The sequence below is a fragment of the Centroberyx gerrardi genome, chromosome 20 (genome assembly GCF_048128805.1).
Source record: "Centroberyx gerrardi isolate f3 chromosome 20, fCenGer3.hap1.cur.20231027, whole genome shotgun sequence".
NCBI classification, from domain to species: domain Eukaryota; kingdom Metazoa; phylum Chordata; class Actinopteri; order Beryciformes; family Berycidae; genus Centroberyx; species Centroberyx gerrardi.
In genome coordinates, this window is record NC_136016.1 from 18,625,832 (window position 1) to 18,648,232 (window position 22,401).

Sequence of the window (22,401 nt, forward strand, 5' to 3'; positions counted from 1 at the left end):
GTTAAGGCTGAGGACACCTCTCCTGAGTTAGCCAGGAGTTTAGAGCTAAACCTTGTGTTCAAAGGCACCACTGTGGTCTTTGACGGCTTTAGCTGCTCCACTTTGAGCGGTGGGCTTTGGTCAGGCCGTCACTTTTACTGGCTGCCATTTTTAAAGCTACATCAATGCAAAGGGTTCCCATCTCTGTAGAATATATGGAAAGTGTTATGTACCAGTCAAGAGTTTGGACACACCTGATTAAAAGGCTTATGTTTTAAATGCTTGAAATTTGTTTCTTAGACATGTTTTCTTGCCTTTTTTGGTCACTGCTTAATTCCATTTGTGTTATTTCATAGTTTTGATATCTTTACTATTATTCTAAAATGTGGAAAATAGTAAAAATAAAGAAAAATGCGCTGTGTCCAAGCTTTTGACTGGTATGCACAATATGTTACACTCTGAACTCACTTGTCAGGTTGGTGTTGGGGTGTAAGAATAGCTAGCATGGCAAGCACAGTCAGAGAGTTTGTTTGGTTGGTTTTTAGCTTTCTTGCTTGTGTGCGACTAGCTGGTATTCCTCCCCGTCTGGCTATTCTAAATATGTCAGCTGTCTCCTAGGGGTCTTTAGGCCATTTTAACCCCTGTGCTGACCTAGTAACCCCCTCACCCCCCCTCGGGTCCCGCCATCATCGCGCTCTTTAACAGACTCGTGACAGGATAATGGCACGCTTGCTGCATCTGCCTGTCTACACCGTGCAAATACCTCCATTTACATCCGCAATGATATGCTTTCAACTCGAACCTGACATTTGTACTTTGTGCTAATTTATGAAGGGAACTGTTATCATTATGGGTTGCGTGTGGGGTGCAGTTGGTACAGTAGAGGAATGCACGTTAGCTAGCCGGGACTTGAAAGCAGCCAGAGCCGAGGTAAATTACAGTGGAGTTTAACTATTAGCTCTAACTCATGCTGACAAGTAGATGAAGTGACTAACCTAGATGGGTTTCAGGATTTGAAGTGAAACGGCCCGGTGTGAAGGCACATCATCGAGCATCGCTGAGCACACTCTCTCATGCACCGAGTCACGCACACATGCTGCATTCGCGACCTCTCCCCCACTTCCACTGTCATGCTCCGGCTCAGAAGTTGAGCAGATCAAACCCGCCTAATCTATTCCCCTGCGATTGACTATTGTGTTATCCACAGAGAGAGAGAGAGAGAGAGAGAGAGAGAGAGAGAGGGAGAGAGAGGGGAAAGGGAAAACACAGGTCGAGAGAGAGGCAGTTTAACATGACAAAGCCTGTCCCTGGTGATCCACTCTTCTCCTCCCCAGATCCTGATGAGCCTCTTCTTTTTCTCCTTTCCTCTTGATCCCTTGTTCCCCCTCTCCTCTCGCCCTCCTCCCGGCCTCTCCGAGTCCACTTCAGCCCTCTAATGCAAATAGCCCTTTGCTCCCTCCATATTTATGACCCGCTTCCTCCGGTGCTGAATATGCGCTTAAGAACGGAGGCCCCTGAATGCTGCCAGTCACAATGGATTAGCGCGTATCAATGGGCAGATAACCTCTCTGTTAGAGCGAGTGAAGAGCAAACACTCGACCATAAGCCCGCATGAAGGTCTGTTAGCCTTCAAACACAGGGAGGCACTGTGTGTGGCGCTCAGCCCAGTAAAGATGAATGGGGCCTGGTTAATGTGTACGGGTGTCATTGAAGCACTAGAATCGTGCATTGCAAGTGTGTTTTTTCAGTAGTTCATAACCTGAGATTGTTTTTGAATACTACGGACGAGAATGCGTTGGTTTTCATAATCGCTCCGCTGATTCATATCCTCTGTCTCTCGTCTTTCAACTGTGCTCGCTCTAGTATGTTCTTATCTTAAAATAAATCGTTTTCACCCTCTACCTCTCTCCTTACATCTTATTTCTTCTTTCTTTTCTAAGCACTTCTCTCTTACATGATTGCTTTAGGGTTGCAGGAATATTTTCAGGGTGCCGGGGCTCTGACCTTTGCACTCCTTACCGTCGGTTGCTTGTAATGTTGGTGACCTGGGGATTTAAGGGAAGGGAGGGAATTGAAGCGTATTGTGACTGTTGCACTCTTTCTAAGTGGCTCTGGATAAGAGCATCAGCCAAATGACTAAAATGTTAAATGTATCCAGAGTGTGGAATGTGTGCATTTGATCATCGGTCGGGTTAATGGATTGGATCATGTAGAGCCAAAGGCCTGGTATCGCTTTGATGCCCCCCCTGGCCCTTGGTAAGCCTGAGTGCAGCTTCTTATCACAGAGAATGACGCACACTTCCATAATTAACCTATGCAGGCATTCTTTGTAAAAGATCGGCTTAATGTTTCATGAAGCCATTTTCACAGTCAGCGCTGTAATATTCAAAAGCCAGTTTGTACGGCTGCGGCTTCACTGTGTACTTTGTGTAATGTTGATGAGGATGACGACGAATGCTTGTGTTAGCGTTGTGATCCAATGATGTGGGCTTAGCTCCATTATCTGCAGCAGTGTCATAAGGTATCATGGCTGTAAGACGATCTGGGAGGGTGTACGAATTCACTCTGAGAGAGTTGACAAAGGGAGGGTACACTGTCGGTACACCTTCTTCCTTTCTCTCACTTTCTCTCTCTCTCTGTCTCTCTCTTTCTCTCTCTCTCTCTCTCTCTCGCACACACTGCACACAGTGTCTAGAGCAAACATGCCAGCATGCACAGCTTTATTTGGAGACTGTTTTTGAAATGTTTGTCTTACATGTCACAGTCCTCCCCCAGTCCTGTCTCTCAGCTCGGCTCCCCGCTCTCTGTTTCTCTTCCTCAGCTGCTCCCTCTCCTTCAGTTCCTCTCGCTTTATCAGCTCCTTATTCTCTTGCAGCCTCTCTCTCTCTCCCTCTCTCTCTCTCTTACCCTCCCCCAACCTCCCCTCTTTCAGCTCTGCTCTTTCTGCTCCTCTATCTCTTTTAACCCCTCTCTCAGCTCCCCTCTCTCTCTCTCTTAATGTGGGTCAGCCATGTTACTCGACTGATTGTGTGCAACTGCTTTATGCCTGTGATTAGTGCCTAAACATTCATATGAGAAGGGTAGAGCCACTGTGGGCAAACACTGCCTGTATTCATCACATAGATTAGCCCCGGGAAAGGCTTGACAATGATAGGCCTAGTTCAGACTCCCCGTCTATAGCTCTTAGCAGTGATGAAGCTTTGAGGCATCAGCTGTACTTGATTACACAGACATGGGCATACGCTCGACCTCCACACAGAAACACATATGAAACGTGCATCTCCACATGAAACGAGGCCTCGCGACATACAGCCATGTTGGAGTCAGACCATCTTAATAGACCTGCTGTTTACATATGCTACACACACTCTCACACTCATCGGATGTCACGGTTCGGGATGTTACCCACACCCTAAGACGACATGTGTTCCAGGCTGTCGAAACACCCCCTCCGCGCTGCCGGCCTGTCCACATCCTGGCACCCCCCCCTGTCCAACGCGGGCCGCCCTTTGCCCCCTTGTGCCCACCAGTCGCTGTTTTCACCATGTCCCACACCATCAGCTCATACCAAATATCTCCAGTCACCCCGGGGCATTCGCCGGAGCATGTGCCAACTCACATAGTCCTATCGTCAGTCAGCAGGCCTAGACAGCTGCTGGATAGAGTTACACCGTGTTACTGCGGGTTGCCAGGGGACGTCGTTGCCAGGGAAGTTATGCTCTCCCTTGGAATACAGCTGTTGTCGGATGCTGGTTTTATGTTTTTGTTTCTCGGCGTGCAAATCGATGGATAATTTTATTTGTGGTCTAGGCTAAATCTGTTGAATTTGCCTTTGTAATCTGGGTCAATATAGCCTGCCTGTGCGTTCTGCATTGACTCACACTGCAAAAACATGCATTTGTCAGGAGACTATATATTGCATACATAATTAACTGCACCAAAGGCTAGCATGTGGCAGCAGCTAGCATGGTTAAACATAAAGTCTAGCCCCCATAGACCTCATCTTTGCCATCTGCTTGCTTTCTTGCTGCCCCCCCCCCCCCACACACACACACACACACCGCCACCCCTCCCCTCCCCCGCGCTCTAGTTTGTCCACACATGTTCTCAGTTCCTTCTCCATTTGCCAGGACAGCGGTGATAGGAAAACCTGGTGTGTTGTTATTGCAGAGGCCTGGCAGCGTGGAGAGGGAAGTTATCTTGGGCCCCTGGAGAAGGGCTTGGGAACATGGTGGGGGCCACAGACCTGGACTGATCTAAACCAGGCCTGGCCCAGATAAGAATATCCTGAGATATACGCACGCACACACACACACGCACACACACACAGACTTACATATACATTCATGCATGCACATGTTTATACAAGCAAACGCACTCATTTGCACAAGCATGCACAGATTCAGTGTCCCGCTGTGTGTCATGTGCATATCATATATTCACTTATACCCACGAACACACATGCTTATCCCCCCCCCTCTCTCCTCATCCACGTGTAAAGACAACATAAATTATCCCTGCTAAACACAGCCTGGTGTTTGCCCCACTTCTAGCCCTAGACAAACATCGCCATTTCCTGCCGCTGAGAACAGATCATCACAAGAGGCAAGAGAGACTCCTTACTCTGCACCGCCTTGCCCTTCGGCCTCTGCTCTGACCCTCATCTATCACGCATGTGTGTGTGTGTTTGTCTTACAATAACACTCCAGATTGGGGCGTTAATTAGCACCGATTCAGAGCACTATTCATCAAAATTTGGTGCCAATCTCGCCTTTAAACATGCTCCGCAGTCCTTGAAGAACTCGAGCTGTCACATCTGTCTTTGCCCCCTCGGCAAAATCTGAATACCTGCAACGGCTGAAAAGCAGCAGGCTGTCATTTCTCAGAAGTGCAGAACGCAGCGTAGTCCCTTAAGTGGAAGTGATAAGTCTCATTCGCCACAGAAAATGATATTAAAAGCAGATTACGCTCTCATTTTGATCCAAACTCCCCTCCCTTAATCTCCTCCAATCTGCTCCCAGGAGGGGCGGGGCCTGGTGCCAGGAGCACCATGATTGGTGGAGAGACGGAGTGGGGAGCGGTTGCGTAACAGTGATGCAAGTCCTTTCCCATTAGTTTGCTTGGAACGCTTGGAGGCTCATCCTTGGTGACAGCATCCCGTGTGCCCTCTCTCCTCCCTTTCTTCTTCTCTCTCTCTCTCTCTCTCTCTCTCTCTCTCTCTCTCTCTCTCTCTCTCTCTCTCTCTCTCTCCCGCTCTCCCTCTCTCTCTCTACATTGACGAGGCAGACAGGGAGCTAGACATGCAGCAGCTTGGGTGGAGCACAGCCAGGCAGGGGGCTCCTCGGTAATCCTCCCAACTCGCCCTCAGAAATACTCTCACACACACACACACACACACACACACACACACACACACTCATACACTGGCATACCATGCATGATGTAAGTGAGAGCAGTGACAAACCCCCAGTGCCTGCTAGCCTAACAATCCTCCAGAATCGAGAAGAATCTGCATTTTCATAGAAGTAATACTGTGTTTTGTATTGCATCATTCAGTCTGTTATTGTCATTGCTTCTCTCTCCGGGAGAGAAGCAATGATGCAGAGTTGTGTTGAAAACAGCCTACTCTTATCCAATGGGATTAGTTTGTTTTATCTCCAGGTGAAAAATGAATCAGATTTTGATATTCTCCTGGACAGACTCCTGCCGGCCCACAGCTTGCTTCTGTGGGAATGTGTTGTAGACCGCTGCCTCCTCCTGAGACCCTTCTTGACAGTCTACTCAACCCACAGTAACACAACAAATTGTGAAACTGTTTGTGGTGATGGTTGATAAGCTAGTGTCGGGGAAAGCAGCATTAATGTAGCTACCCTCAGCTGACAATAACAGATGGAGGAGAGCCTGCCACATAACGTTAGATTGCTTGACAGATTAACTGCGGAAACTTTTTCGAGCAAAGCTGGACACAGCTGACAAACGGCACAGTCAGGAGCTCTGACTCGGCCAGGAAAATGGTCGATTTATTTATTTTATTTAACATGCTGATAGATCGCTTTACCTTGTTGATGGTTTGAATCTGGATTTGTGTGTGTGTTTAGCCCCTGCGGCCTGGCTGAGATGTGTGTGGGAAATCTGTTGAATCTGGATTGTATTTTGTTGTTTTATATGGTAGACTTGCTTAGTGATTATATGGGTATAGCCTATATGATTGTTTGTGCGAGTGCATTCTTGTTTGGTGACAGAAGGTGGATGAGTAGAATGGCACTGTAGCCTGTTATATACAATATAGATATATTTGGTTTCTACAAGGCAGGGAGTCAAGAAGGGCCTTACTGTAAAATGCACAGCCCTCTACTGACTGAAAGTTATAGGAATTCGCTTGGGTTAGGATGGAGAGAATGAGCCAGGGAACGAAAAACCTCCCTGTGAAAAAGACAGAAGTGTCAGCATACACCGAGCAAGGGAAGACAGAGATAATTGCTGTTTCAGTCATGAGAGAGAGTAGAGGAAATTGAGGAAGGGAGGGAGGAAAGAGCTTTGCATAGGATGGAAGTTATACGGAGGAAGATGAGGAGGAGAATGGCAGCCTCGGTAATGGGGACAGGTAGAAAGGAGGAGGAGGAGGAAGGTAGCAGCAGCAGTAGGAGGAGGAGGAGGAGGAGGGGGTGGAAAGGCTGGATTTAATTACAGTGAATATGGGAGGCGTGAGGCTCGCTGTCTGCTCTCCTGCCCCATGTTAACCTCCACTGGCTCTCCTTCCTGTGTGTGTGTGTGTGTGTGTGTGTGCGCGCGTGTGTGCGTGTGTGTGTGTTTCCACTTATGCCCGTCTGCACCGCCAGATTCCTCCCCCTCTCCCATCCAATAACTGTTCGCACTCTGTCTATGTTTGAACACAAACACTCCCCACTGTCATTCTCTTTACAGCTGTCAGTCTGTGTGTCTGTTTTTGTGTGTGCGTGTGTGTGTGTGTGTGTGTGAGAGAGAGAGAGTGTGTGCGTGCACGCTAGAGCCCCAACCCCCAACCTTGCCTCAGCTCGTATTCGGATAGCGTGCATGCGGCTTTGCTGCCGCTGATCAATGCAAAGGCAGCAAACAGAGCCTCATCCATTTTCAGTGGAGAGCTGTTATGACGCTTTGTTAGTGAATGGCAGGATTTCCCTGTAAGCAAGGAAATAGTCCAGCTTCCCCCCTCAGTAATTGGAGAGTGCTGACAAAGCATTCCCCCGTGTGTGTGTGTGTGTGTGTGTGTGTGTGTGTGTGTGTGTGTGTGTCTTTCCCCCTCTGCTTACCTACATTCCTGACACGGAAACCAGAAATAAAGGCTGAGTATTTTGCAAAGCTCAAACACCTTGCCTGACGAAGGCCCTTCTATCAAGTCTCTGCTCACTTGTTGGTCTGCTTCACCGCACATAAAAGGCCTGAAGTCGCTGCCAGTCGGTTTTATGGACTTGCACGACACATTGGACTACAACTCTCAAGGTTTTGCAAGGCGGTCTCCGTCCCTGGAGTCGTTCCCTTGGCCATCCCAGTTCATTATTTTAGGCTGACTTCAAAGCAGGCCTTAATCTGGCAGCCTATGGCATGGTGGTCTGTCTGGCCCGGCCTGGTGTCTCTTCTCCCGCACACTCACTGAATGGAAAGACAAATGGGCCTCAGAGAGAGAGAGAGAGAGAGAGTGTGTGTGTGTGTGTCTGTCTCTCTACGTTCCTCCCTGTATGTTACATATGTCAGGCGTGTGTGTGTGTGTGTGTCCATCTAACCTAATAGAAGCCAGGGGAACACAATGGTCTGTGATTGAGTAGGACTGGACAAAGTGGAAGACCCTGTCAGTGTCTCCCTCCCCTCTCCATCCCCTCTGCCTTCATTTTCCCAGCTCCCTGACCACTGGCCAGCCAGCCAGCCAGCCAGCCAGCCAGCCTGCTAATGTAGTTAGCTTCCCCCTAATGACGGTGAAATCTCATTAATATGCTTCACAGCTGGGCCCAGTAACCAGTGGGGATGAAGGTAATCAAATCTCAGAGGACTAACCTAGAGCTGAACCTCAAGAACAGCTCAGCAGCACGGGAGACAGCCCAGACTCTCCAAGCTAGATTATAGCCGGTGGGCTTGTGTGTGTGTGTGTGTGTGTGTGTGTCTGTCTGTTGGCCTGTGGTCTTTTGGTCTTGATGCCTTTGAAGTGCTGATGCTCGCCAGGCTAGCTTTTGACTAATGTCAGTATTAGTGCACAGGCTGGTTTATCATCAGAATAGATCCCATTTCCGTCTCGCGCATATTTGCCCATTTGAGTCTACTCCATGCGGTAATTGCTTATGGACGAGGTGCCTGTGATGGCGCAGTTTCTCTCTAAGTGCACTTGTGGCTCTTGATGTATGCAAAGTGAATCTGAAGAGCGGCATTACAAACCACTCACACTTGAGCTTAATTAAATCACCGGTGCTTTGGCTCAGAGTTCGAGCACACTGCGCTACATTAAACTATTAAGATGTTTGGGGGCAACACACACACACACACACACACTGTTTATAATACTTGAGTGGGAATGTGAACATCAAAGCAGAGATCTAAGGGAATTAAATCTAGGTGCTGTGCCATCTTGGTCATTTAGAATTGGTTTCATGAGGTAACTAAGTTGTTAATTCAAAATGGCCGACAGTTTCTTATGACCAAGTTAATAATGTGTACTTACCAATAAATCCTGAATCTGAATGCTAGTTAGCAAAAGTTTGCAAAGTGTAATTTGTAGCTCTGTGGGTTTTTCATTACCAGATACTTGTTCCAGCTTGGCTCTCCTTTAAATGGGCTTCTGCTGTTTCACAGCAGCGCGGTGTTGGGTGCCTTCACAGGTGGCACCTGACGGCTCCTGCTGTTTACTCCCGCTGTACTCGGGCTGCCCTGCCAACATGCTAGGCTGCAGACCTGAATTCAGCCTTGGGTCAGGTTAACAATAGTGATAAAGACCGGACGGTTGCTGTGGTTTGTGTTTCACCTTCTCACCAAAGTACAATAGAATCCTTATCAGTAAAGCCTTGCTGTTTTCCATTAAAACCGTATTTTCAGGGTTGTGGCTTCCCGTCCCTTGTCCTCCTAGCAAAGCTAGCTGTTATTGTCTATTCATGCTAGCCCTATTCTTGGCTATAGGGCTGATATTCTAGCTGTGGCTCAAGTATTAGTTACTGTGGTGACTTTGCAGGCTTTGGTGCTGCTCTGGCCTGGAAACCCTGCCAGCCACACAAACTTCCAGCGTTAACATGTAGCAAAGATATTGAGGGAAGCTCTCCAGGCTAGTGTGAGTCAGTTGTTCCACTGTTTGTGCGTACGAGGCCGCGGCTCACACAATAGGCTGGCTTGTATGACGGCTGGTGTTGATCAGGGCTTGGATGAAGGCTGGTGTTGAATAATGCCTGGATGAAGGCTGGTGAAGTGCTAACTAGCGCTGTACCCTCAGCCGAGCCTCTCTGCCTCTCTGTCTCTCTCTGTCTCTCCGTCCACAGGCCTGCCATTGTTTCCCTCCATGCCTCGGCTTGACGAGGCTCCAGAAGCCAGCCATTGTGTTTAATTACAGTCGCCAGCCCCCTCACAGACTCTTGTCCTCGTGTCCCAGATTTCCATGGGTGCTCTCATTAGGACTGTGCATTCTGTGTGTGTGAGTGTGTGTGTGTGTGCATGAGGTTTTCTTGGTGGCCGTAGGAAAGTCCTCCGCCTATGTACATGTAGGCACAGATGCAATTTTGATGTTTGTGTGCGTGGGTGGGGGGCACATTATGTTTCTATGCGTTTCTAATGAAGGCAGCTTTAATGGGGATGAATAGCTCTGTGGTCACGGTAATAATGCAGGGCTGCAATCGCTCCACATCAAGAGAGGGAGAAGAGGACAGAAAACTGTGAATGGGTTTTTGCTAATGAGAAAATATGCCGCGTTATGTAAGGAGCGCTCTATTTAAGTTTAATTTGTTTGACATGAGCGTGGTGACTGCCAGGCCCAGTGGCATGGGCAAAGATGGCCGATGATGAAAACAATAAAACGGCAATGCAAAGCAAAGGTCTCCCCCTCTCCTCTCCTCTTCCTCACCCTCCCTTTTTATCTCCTTAGCTGCCCTACTGTCCGCAGCAGCCCAGCGGCTCGTAACTGGCCTTTTTGGGAAATGGTGCAATTCTTGTTTCGGAGCATGTGACCTGTCCGCTCATCCAAGACCTGATAAGAGGCTCTCAGAGCTTGGAGCAATAGGCAAAAACTGTATCTCTCCTTTCCTCCCCTCTCCTCTGAAACTAATAGTTTCACTAATTTCACACTATTTATTGCCTCTGTCCCTGAGGCTGGTTACTTTAGACGAAGCGTAGGAATTTTATAAATGCTCACATTTGTATCTTTTGGCTTAGGCTTTTAGTAAAATCCTGACAAGTGTGTGTTTACTGTAGATGGATCTAAAACCAAGGGGGAGAAACGTGGGTAAAATAATGCAGCTGTGTTTCCTCTCATCACGTGTGCATCGTTCCATCACTTAATCTGTCTTTGTGTGTTACTCTAATACATCATTTCCCTCTCCGTCTCTCCCGTATCTTTTTGTGTTGTTTTTTTCCTTCCTCCCTTCTTTCCCTCCCTCCGTCTCTCTCCTCCCTCATCTCCCTGTCTCTCCGCATTCTTTCTTCCTCTTTAGCAAATAGCCTAAATCTGTTCTCATTGTGTCTCTCACCAAATCCCTTACAAGCTTTAAGCAAAGAAACTTCCTGAAGTAAACATCAAAACTGTGCCTCACTCCTAACTCATGTAGGTGACATACAGAATGCCCATCTCTCTCTCCCTTAGTTTTTTGCTACAAAACACATTAAACCAATTGTCTCTCAATCTCTGTCTCCCTCTTTCACCCCTCCCCCTCTCTCTCTCTCACACACACACATATTCCTGTGGGAATAGTTGCTAGATCACCTTTAATTTCCTCTATAAAGCTCTGTGGAAAGGCCAGGCCCATCTCCGTCTTTGAAGTGCTTCCAGGACCTGGGTAGTGTTTACACACAGACAAGACCCCCTTAGAGATAAAAAAAAAAACTTCTGCAGCCAAGACCTTTAAAAGGTCATACACCATGCACCGGTTGTGTGGTTAGCTTCCCACGGTGTGTGTGTGTGTGTGTGTGTGTGTGTGTGTGATTGCTGTGCACTGAATAGGGCCACACATGGGAGTTGTGGCATTAAACCTGTGCAGCTAACGAGGCTAATGCAAGTCCCAACCCAAACGAGCAAGGCCACCCCCGGGTGAAAGTAGCCACAGAATCTCCTGCAGAGTATAAGTGGCTTTCTAGCTGACACACCGCAGCCCACAAGATGTCCCTCACCCCCCCAGTTACCATTCCAGTCCTGACTAAGACATCCTGACCCCAGAGATGAAGTGTCTTAATATGCTGGGCCCGATTGGGTGTCACTGTTAGGCTTTGCAATGTGAGCTTTATTGCTGTTTAGCTTAACTGTCCCTGTGCGCTAGAACACTCCCTGTCACCCGAAACCCACTTTCATACACTGTGTGTTTTTCTGATAGCAGAGATAGCCGGCTGCAACCGGCAGGATTCTGCGGCGGCTGGATTTTGGTGCATGGTGGTTGGGTTTGTTGCTTTAGCATTTGTTTTTTTTTTCCCAGGAAGCCTTGCGAACATATCTGTGCATCAGGTTGGTTTATTTTGGTTGTTCTGAATGTAATCTTCCTCTGCACCATCTGCCACATGCGCACGGAGATTGGCAAGCTGAGACCCGCGTACAGACACTATAAAAGGAGAGGAAAGTGTATGTGTATGTGTGAGGGAGAGAGAATGCGCCCTTGCTTTATGTTCCCCAATGTGTGGCACGATCACAATGAATCGTGTGTGTGTGTGTGTGTGTGTGTGTTGCCATCCAGAGCGAGCGGAGCGGCTGTCTGCGGCGTCGTCACGTGGAGTGTGTTCTCAGCTGTAGTACAGGCCTGCTGAACCCGCCAGCCCACTGTGTTAAATATAGATGGCTTATTTACACACGAGCGCCAAGCCGCGAGCCTCCGGGCGGCTTCCGAGCTGCTAGTCGACGTCACCAATCCCTCCTCTGTTGAGCTGATGATAATGGTCGGGGTGGGGGGGGGGGGGGGGGCAAAGATGCACGCGTGTCATCTACTTGTAAGCACTTCCTAAAACAGATGGATGTAGATCACACACGCATGTATATAAGCATTTCATATACATATTCATGCATGTATAAATGCACACAGGCCTCAGACTGTGCTGTTATGCACAGACATTGCAAATTACATTTAGTACACACACACATGCGTACTTAATAGTAATAGTCAAGTTATGTATCCATACACAGTTTGCAAACATGCATCATACAAGCATACAGTTATTTGCCCAGCTGTAGGCCACAGGGTGTCTGTGTGTGGCTGTAAATGTATGTGTGTGTGTGTGCGTCTGTTTCTATTTGATTTTAAAGAGTGGTGTCTGGCAACACACACACAGGATATTGAGGACAAAGTCCAGTCCATATTGCATATTGGCAACAGCAGGTTACTTTCCCCACAGTCTGAAGCCGCTTTGTTTACCTTGTACACACACATTAAATACAGTACATGCCCATATGTTGTTGTGCCTGCAGGTCAAATCTTGGATGGGTAATCATCTTAGTGCCTATAGGAACATTATCGCATTTTTCTGCATTAATCTGTTTGCTGCCGTTGTTGTTGCTCTCAGTCAAACTAGACATGATACAATATCTGATTTATCCTTTAATATTTTTATGCATTCATGCTTTAAGGACAGCACAATAACAAAAGCACGCTTCTCCTCCCTGTGTCAAAGCAGAGTACCTGTCTATGAAGTTACTTCCCCGCTAGCCAGGCAGTTCCTCTCTGTAGCCATTCAGGACATCGTTATCTTTGATCTTCCTCCCCTCCATTTATACATAGAGCCCCCCCCCCACTCCCACCCCCACCCCCACCCTAAGGCTAGCAGCAAATAAGAATACTTTGCAGCGGCTGGCTCTGAGGCGCTTTGATTTGCAGTTTTGTGTGATATGTGTGTGTGTGTGTGCGCGTGTGTGAAATCGTTTCTTCATTTGAAAGCGCAGAGAGGGGTCTTGTGCCTGTGGCGGATCTGAAAGTGCCTGATCAAGAAGTCGTCCTTGTACTTACGGCTTTATGTAAACGTGTTGTTAGAGAGCGAGCGAGTCCTCCTTCTGGTGATTTGTATTGGATGCTGTCTGCGTTGCATCTGTCTGGACTGGATTGTGCAACGTGTGTGTGTGTGTGTGTGTGTGTGCGTGCGCGACTGTGTGTTTATCCCTCTGATATTGATTAACGCCGCGTGTCTATCAATGCTCTGTCTGATAGTGTTCACTAACCCCCCCTCTCTTGCTATCTCCTCTCCGCAGCGATAGAGACCCAGAGTACCAGCTCGGAGGAGATAGTGCCAAGCCCGCCCTCCCCGCCCCCGCCGCCCCGCGTCTACAAGCCCTGCTTCGTGTGCCAGGACAAGTCCTCAGGGTACCACTACGGTGTCAGCGCCTGCGAGGGCTGCAAGGTGAGACTCCCGGCCTTCCTCCGGATCTGTCAGTCCAGCAGTCCGTTCGTCGGTCTCCTAACCCTTCATTTGATTTGCACCGGGGGAAAAAACAACAACATAAGCCTAGATGATGAAATTGATAAGGCATGTGAATTTAGAGCATTTATATCATCTTGGGAATACATTCAAATCATTCACCGACGCTATTGGTTGCTCTATGGAGCTGCCAGATCAATATGACCTGCTCTTCTGAAGCCTCGGGGTAAGTTGCATTGGCTTCTTGCAACATTTCAAACTGCAATCAACCTTGGAACCTATATCTGCAGACATTGCAAAGTCGGTGGTTTCATAACACGCCGTATGGCCCTGCCTCTTATCACATACATGTGGAGCTCTGTCATACCCGCAGGTTTTTGCAGTTTTTTATTTTTTATTTTTTATTTTTATTTTTTTTTGAGGTGTGTTGCCGCCTTACATGGTCTAGTATCAGCCTTGCCGACGTGTCCACATCGTCTGTTATCAATACAGCCATGTTACACAGGTGCTGAAGAGGCAGCATATACACTCATAACCTCCATCTGCTCTGCTATCAGTCGATAGTAATGTCCGCTGTTGCTGTGTGCGCGCACATATGTGTTCTCGCGCGTGTGTGTGTGTGTGTGTGTGTGTGTGTGAGTGCGCAGACCTCTTATCTTGCTTTTCCCAAGGCACGGGGCCAGAGTTGTGTAAGCCCTGCTGAGGGGAGGATAGAGGAGCAGAGAAAGGTGGAGGAGGAGGAATCTATGGACTGTAACGTAGCACTGCTGTTGGGCAAAAACCTCGTATCTCCAATATGTCAACTTTTTTTTTTAGGAACAGCCTTGTTTTTAGCTTAACCACCATGTATTTTTTGAGTTTATTTGAGGGATTTTAAAAGAGTATAAAAAAGCCCAGGGGTCGTAGACTTTTTTCATCCCATAGAGGTGAATGTAATCCTTCAGTTGGAAGTTAAAACATGAAAATCACCAAAACTGGAGGTACGAGGTTTTCACACGACAACAGCGATATGCACAGGGAGAGGAAGGTGGTGGTGGCGGTGACAGGTGGCTGCTAGGCCCTCTGCCTCACATGGCCCTGCCCAGCCAATACTACACCTGACCTGTGTGTGTGTGTGTGTGTGTGTGTGTGTGTGTGAAGCAAGAGGGAGAGCAGTAAGAAAAAGCCATTCTGAGGAAGGCAGGAAGCAGTAGCGGTGAAAAATATGAAAGGAGAAGGAAGGGGGAGGGGGTGTAGAAATGTAGACAAAACGATGCGGAGAAGGGAGGAGAGGCTGCGAGGGAGGGCAGCGGAGAGCGAGATAGTGGGAACGGGGGAGCAGACTGTGCTGTGGGAGCGATGCGGAGCCGGAGAGAGAGAGAGAGAGAGAGAGAGAGAGACGTGGGGAAGGCTGGAGGGGCAGGAGATCAGGCGGAGGGGGTACAGGGGCCACGGCTGAACTCATTGACACCGCGAGAAAGACAGTCGGCGCACCAAGGCACGAGGTGGGGGAGGGAGAGAAAAGAAGTAAAGAATGCATGAAGGGAGGAGCGGACAGGAAAGCGAGGAGTCTGGCACACACACACACACACACACACACACACACACACACACACAGGCACATATAACCCTTCAACACAAACCCTCTGAGAGTGCTCCATGAAACTTAACCTGCTCCCTGAACTCGGCTTATAAAAAGTTAACAAAGTAAATAAAGGCTGACCCCTATGCCTTTTTATAGGGGCGTCCAAACCGCCGCACAGCGAGCCGCCAATTGCACGTCCTAAACGGCTTTTATTGTGTCCATTTAACATTGCTCCCCATCGTCTAATAGGCCCTGATTAAATAGGGTAATAAGCTGAATAATAAGGCTAGATCATAGCTCCTGGTGAGAAGGGGTGTGTTTTGTGTGTGTGTGTGTGTGTGTGTGTGTGTGTTAGAGCAGCGTAGAAGCATGGCCCTGTGTTCTGTGGTTTGGGTGAGTGTTTAGTGTGTTTGTCAGCTAAATGAAAAACCTCACGCCGTCTGAAGTACAGGCAGTGGGTTGTGCAGCAGTAAGAGATCGTATGCTGCCTGCATTGTGGCACACTGGCATTCAAACTGTTGGATTAAGAATTAATTAATCGCTGATGTAGTAGATATGATGAGGATTAGGAGGGCGGAGGTTTTCTACTTAACTTATACTTGCTGACTTGGCTGTGTGCAAGTTTTTCCTGACATTTTAGTTGCTGGTGCCAATATTTTTAGTTGGTGGCACCAGCAGATATTCTGGTCTGGAGACTGCTTCATAAACAGAAATGCATATGTTGCCTATTGATAAATGTTGCCCTTTGAAATTAACGTTAAATGTGTCACTATGCTTTATTGATTAGATAAGTGGAGATAATGTGGCACAAGAGATAATAAAGTAAGCTATACCAGGCAGCTCTGTCCTCTTTATACCGGACTTTAGTTTGCCATTAGTCAGTGCTGAAGTGTTGAAAACTATCTCATTTGTTTTTAACCAAAATGTGTATCACAGAGAAGCAGGAAGTAGAATCTGTCTGCCTTATGTCAGACCTGGAAAACTTTCACACACAACGGGACCGACTGACACTAACTAACGGGAGGCAAAAACTCTGCAATAGTGTGATTAATAAGGAAGGGAGGCAGACAATGGGCCGACTGTAAACTTGAGTAATCGGTTGTTTTACATTAGTGATCAAAGCGCTGTCCTGTCTGACAACACAGAATAAACAAAACGGACCCATAACAGAAGTTGTATTTTGGTGGCTGTTGATTTATTTTAGAAATCAAGCAGCACAGAGACACTTTGTGCTGCACATCAGGGATGTAGCTGATGTCTTAATTTATCAGCCAAAAGTCATTGTATATTTGTTCAGTACTAATTATTTACATAGAATGCCAAACAATAATATAATACATCTGTTTTATGATCAGTTGTTGACACTGCTTCCGCGCTCTCGGCCCTCTAAACATTAAATCACAGCAACTGAGGTGTCATAGAAAATTCCCATTTTCCCAGTCAGAGTTACCTCTGTTGGGTCGTTCATGTTCGCTCGACCAGTGATTACAATATTTCCGACAGCGCTTGAATGCAGCATGGGTTCTCCATAAATCCGAAAGCAGCCTCTCCGTATCTCCATTGCTGACTATGATGCTTTTTAAATCTTTTTCCAAGCTTAAGTCAAGGCCGAGATAGATTATCTTTAACCGGAGATAGATGAGATAGATAATTATTTACCTAACAGTTTCCCGCTTTACATTATTACATGCAGGTCACATGCATATCGGCTTTGTTTGAATTGCTGCAAAATGAAGCGCATTTCACCCAGGACATTTTATGCATTCTTTAATATCTTTAGAAAGCACAAAACGTTGCTTTAGGTTTTTTTTTTCTCTATAAGAAAAATGGTGGCACTCAGGAGCGCTGGTGTATCTGCGTCAGTGTGTTTATAGGCATGCTTTTGTTTGTATGGTATATGCACACGTTCAAGTATCAGGCTTTCCGTATTTCACTTGCAAATGTTGACCTCCCGCCGCTGGCCGCTGCCCCCTCGGCCGCCCGCCCGCCCGCCCGCCCACTCAACAGCCGCAGTGCTGATTTAAAAAAACTCAGGGTGTCTTCCCCATATCTCTGACTTCAGAGGAGATGACTTGGCATAGCGCGCTCAATTATTCAACACTACAGGCATGTGAATGTATACGGCAGTCTCATCTGAGACCGGGGTAAGACGAGGGTTAGCAGCGTTGGCATTGCTGCGGCACGCCAAACTACAAAGGCCTTTCCCGGGGGCTGCGGCGAACAGAGGAAACAGGAGGGGGATGTTGAGCTCCGCTACTCGGAGACAGCTCGTTCGTTTGTTGTTGGAGCCGTGCAGCCCGCACGTACTCGGTAGCGCTCCACTTTTTCCCTTGCAGTTATTAACACTTATGCATTAAATTTGCATGGCCACCCCCCTTCATGTTTATGTTTTTGTCTTGGAGGCATGGCAGCGCGCAGCGGGCGGTCTCCCCCTCTGCAGTGTGAGGGAAGCGAACGCACCTCCAACCCCCCCGCACCCACCCCCCCACCCCCCAACGCCTCCCCTCTCGCACGACCGTCCCCGGTGTGCCGTGTTTCTCGAATGGCCTTCTTACCGAGCATCCGTCTTTACTAATGTGTGGGCTGCTTAGCGGGGGGAGAGGCAGGGACTGTTCCACTTGTGCCCACACACACACACACATATACACACATACACGCACGCAAACACGCACGCGGACACGGTAGGAGGCTGGGAACGCAGTCTTAATCTGGGCACAGTGTGAAAGTCACGTATGAGAGGATTCCTGTGCTTCCCTGTGAACTCGCCAACCCCGGACCCCCTCCTGCCGCCTCTTAATCAAGCATTTCCTCACACACACACGCAAAGAGGAACATACGCACGCTCTCATAAACACGCGTGGCTCATCATGCCGCACACCAGGTAGACAGCTGTGAATTCAACCGCTCACCACACATATACGTGCTGTCACCCTTCGCTGTCACCCTCCGCTCCTCTTTTCCACCCCTCCTCCCCTCCCTCCCTCGCTCTCTTCTCGCCGCTCTCCTCTCCTCTGAACACTGCAGGGTGGCTGACAGGCCCGCTGAGGGCTCTTGTCGCCGGGCGGATTAAGCGCTGATACAAAAAGAGGCTTAAGGGCCGTAGGAAGCAATGACTCCTAATAGAAGGAAAGGGGGGGGGAGGGGGGAGAGGAACAATTGACCGGCCCGCGAGCCGGCGGCAACGGCCAATCAGAATGTGGCGCGACAGGCCACCTGAGCCCCATGGTGTCAGGAGGGAGCGGGTCAATCCCCTGGTGACCCCGGGGTCAGGGTCGGGGCACCAACGGATCAAAGGGGACAACATGCATCCATACACACGCACATACACACACACACACACACACACACACACAAAGTACACATGCTCATCAGGCATCAGCGGCAGCTACAATTGACTTACTACCGTGACCTTTCTGCTTTGTTTTGTGCTCATGATGGCACCTCACTAATCTATCGGGGATGGCACTTTAAGCTCCTTTGCCAGGGGTTTGGAGCTATCTGCTGGTGGATCAAATCCTTTTTATAGGCGGAAAAAGGCGAGGGGGGAAAAAGCGAGTCTTTGATTCCCGGTGAAAGCATACACACGCGCGCAGTCGTCCCATCGTGACCGCGGTAAAACAGTGTTTGTAAATGTGACGGCAGGTTACAAAGCGGATGTGTGGTGCCTTGCTGAATTCAGGAGAGGGTTTAGGCAAGTTGACCTGATGAGGACTGAAACACCGTCTCTTTCCCCGCCAGTCAGAAGTGGTGATTACGTTTCATCGCCATAATGCTCCTGTCCCTTGCACAAACACATTTGCATGACACATACTGTAATTACCTCCTCTTTGTAGTTCACTGGAAGCCTGAAATTACTGTCAATCACATCACTTGCCCATGGCGTACCTACCCCCCTTTTTTTATTTATTTATTTTTTTTTCTCAAAATGTGATCACTTCCACACTGTGCTGTCAGATGGGAGAAGAGGCTGGCGATCTGGGAAGGACAAATTGCAGACTTAGGTCCGCTGGCCATCTGTCGGCTAGCAAAGCTAATCCCCTCGGCATGGTACGGGGCTCCCCGGCAGCACCCCCCCACACACACACACACACACACACCCACGTCCCCTCTGACCCCACCCACCCAAACATAACCCATCTTCCCCCGCAGCACACAAATATTACCATTGAACTGATTTGCATAGGCTGTCCCAAGCCCTGCTTACTGAGAACTCAGCCCGGTTTATTGGCATTAACCTCTTCTTTTTTGACCTTTTTGGCACACAACGGGTGTTTTAAGGCTACAGAGATGAAAATTAATTTCATTCTTTTGGTCTTGCATGGCAGCTTGGAGAATACAAGCTGTGATGCTAGGATTTTGAGCCGGTACACCAGTGTAAGCTCTATATAAGCTAACGCATGGGAAGCATTTGAAGGGCTTGAGTCCAAAACACAGTATATCCATTTATAGACACGCATTAGGCCACAGACCTCCATTTGATAAGATTTGTGTGAGGGAGCGCCATCTGAAGATTTTTGATGTTGGATATGATTTGGTACACAACTAGACAGCTGTTTATACTGCAGCTGGGGAGATACCAGTGGGAAGAGTGAAACCTCTGATCAGAACAGCTATTCTTACATTATTTCACTGCCTTATCTTCAAATGAAATTATAGTGAAATTATACCGTTTCTCATTTTGCTGGAAGACCCCCAACCCCCCCTTCCCTGGAACTCCCTCAAGGACTGCTGGGAACTACTGATCTAGTGCATGGGAATCGTGTTGTTTCTATCTGGGAGGAATATTTTGGTCTGTTTCCATCTTCCTCCTTTTTTTTTTTTTTTTGTGTAATCAAAATATAGTCTTGTCTCCCTAAAGGTCTCCCGTTCCAGCCCCAGCGACCGAAGATGAGCCCGTTTTCATTTGTCCTCCGCCTCCCCCGCCTCTACTCTATCGTTTAATTTACTCTCTGATTTCCTCTGATCCAGTTAGATTGAAAAGGGAAAGGCGGGGAGGGACGGAGGGAGAGACGGAGGGATTCCTTTTTTGTTCTTACAGAACACTTAAAGCCAATAGACAGCCTCTCTCTCTCTCTCTCTCTCTCTCTCTCTCTCTCTCTCTCTCTCCCGTTCTCTCTCTCTCTCTCTAATAATTTGTGCTTGGCCTGGATCTAGAATTGCTTTTTTTTCTGGCTGCATAAACTAGGCCACGGTTATGTTAGACCCAGTAACCCTGTGCCTTTTGAATCTTCCCCAAAAGCCTCTGGACTCATAACATCCCTAAAAGCACAGTGAGTGATGTGTGCTGATGGATAGGGTGTCGCCAAGCAGGTGGGTGACCTCATGAGATGGTGACAGCGCAGTGATTTTCTCCCTCTGCAGATTATGCCATGGACTAAACCCTTTAAGGGCTTAGTATTTGGTACCTCATTGCCCTTAACTGTGGCAGCATATGGCCATTCTGTACGGGGTCTATATCGTTTTTTTTATACTCGCTGACTGCTTGCTGTCCTTTTTTCTTTTTTGTTTCACCTCTACTAAATACTTATTGAAAGGGGACTAAAATACAAAAGAGACAAGAAGGCTGGCAGTTCTCAGAAGGCAACAGAAAACATAATAAAAAAGAAAGAGAGAGTAAAGTAGGACAGGCATTAGCCGGAAGGACACACAAGGAGACAGCAAACAGCATAACAAATAACAACATCAACAAGGACGCCGCTAAAAGCAATTAAAGAACATACGGCAGCACCGATAGGGAATTAAGTGTAATCATTTTGCCGGGAGGCAGTTGCACGCGTGTCTGTCCGTGTCCGTGATACTGCGACTCCTTTTCTTCCCCGCTTCTTTTGCCCCCCGTCGCCCCTCTCTGTTTCTCTTATCGCTCATCTCTCCATCCCTCTGTGTACGCAGGGCTTCTTTCGGAGAAGCATCCAGAAGAACATGGTCTACACTTGCCACCGGGAGAAGAACTGCATCATCAACAAGGTCACCCGCAACCGCTGCCAGTACTGCCGGCTGCAGAAGTGCCTGGAAGTGGGGATGTCCAAGGAGTGTGAGTATACCCCAAAAAAACACGAACAAACAAAAAAAACATATTACCCAGAATGCTCTGCTCCCACAGCCCACTGAGGGAGGAGGCTTATCGGCCCAAGCCCAGATCTCATCATAGTTCTTTTAATCCCAAAGGACCGGCTGATTGTTACAACTGCCGGGAGTCTTAAGCCACGGCGTATTTGTTGACGATCGCCGCCCTATCAACATTGTATAAACGCTCATTATTGATCGACTCACAAGTCAGCTTTGATCGTGATTCGTAACAAGTGTGAATGGACGGGCTCCTGAATTCAATAACACCATCTAGCAGCTACTCTCCTCGATACACACATCGCTGTTGCTGTTGGGAAAACCTCAAAACCTCAAAACCGATCGGATAATGTGATTAAATGCGTTGTCGTCAAGCTAAATTCAAGCATTTTTTCCCTTGTTCCTGAAAAGTCGACATTTCGGAGATTTTTGTTTTTGTCACCCCAGAGTGACGATATGCACATATTAACACCGACATATTCATAAGTGTGTGTGTGAGAGGGAGAGGGAGAGGGAGAGGGAGAGGGAGAATTGAAACTGTAAAAGCGAGACAGAGGGCAGCCATGATGCAGACTGGCAGTAACAGTCAGGGTGTCGCCAAGCTTGGCAGGCCTCCGTGATGAATATGTTCTCACCTGCCGAGAGTGAAAGAGCAGGCGTCTGCTCCCATCACTGCACCCCGGGGGCTGTGTGAACCAACACACACACACATACACACACACACACAAACAGTCAGACTTGATAAACTAATTGGCGGAGGTGTGACCGCAGAGGACTCAAAGGCCAGCGGGGCCTTACTTCAGCGCGATCACATGACACGCTGTCTCTGATACACACTCACGCTATCATTTTACACACTGACGCAGACACTTGAGCACATACACACACATATTTATATAAATACTCCGTAACAGAGCGCATACAATTAAACGGCGAGTGCAGACAGAAAGCATACACTGCAAAAAAAACATCCATCTTAACGAGTCATTTAGTCTCATATTCAGCCTTCAATTCTTATTTCTCTCAAGCCAAGAGGAAAAATTCTGCCAGTGAGGTGAGATAACTCCACTTGTGTCCAATGCAGCTTCACATGTTTCAGGGATTTTCCAGAAATGAGTGTCAGCATCTTGAAACAAGTCAGAAAAAGGCAGATCACTGCACTACTATCAGGGAAATTACACTTGATTCCACAAAATTCTTGAATGAAGTTGATTTGCACTGGAAACAAGTGAAATTATCTCACCACA

The 22,401-nt window shown here is 47.9% G+C and overlaps 1 protein-coding gene across 3 annotated transcripts in view; it reads left to right on the forward strand.

Annotated features, from left to right (window-relative positions):
* The window catches only part of raraa (retinoic acid receptor, alpha a), a 151,843-nt gene that overhangs the window by 119,907 nt on the left and 9,535 nt on the right, over positions 1-22,401 (forward strand). For all 3 annotated transcript variants that reach the window (XM_078290622.1, XM_071926696.2, XM_071926695.2), the window contains 2 exons: positions 13,361-13,509; positions 20,981-21,122. In XM_078290622.1, the coding sequence (XP_078146748.1) occupies positions 13,361-13,509; positions 20,981-21,122 (291 nt within the window). The remainder of the gene's footprint in view (positions 1-13,360; positions 13,510-20,980; positions 21,123-22,401) is intronic.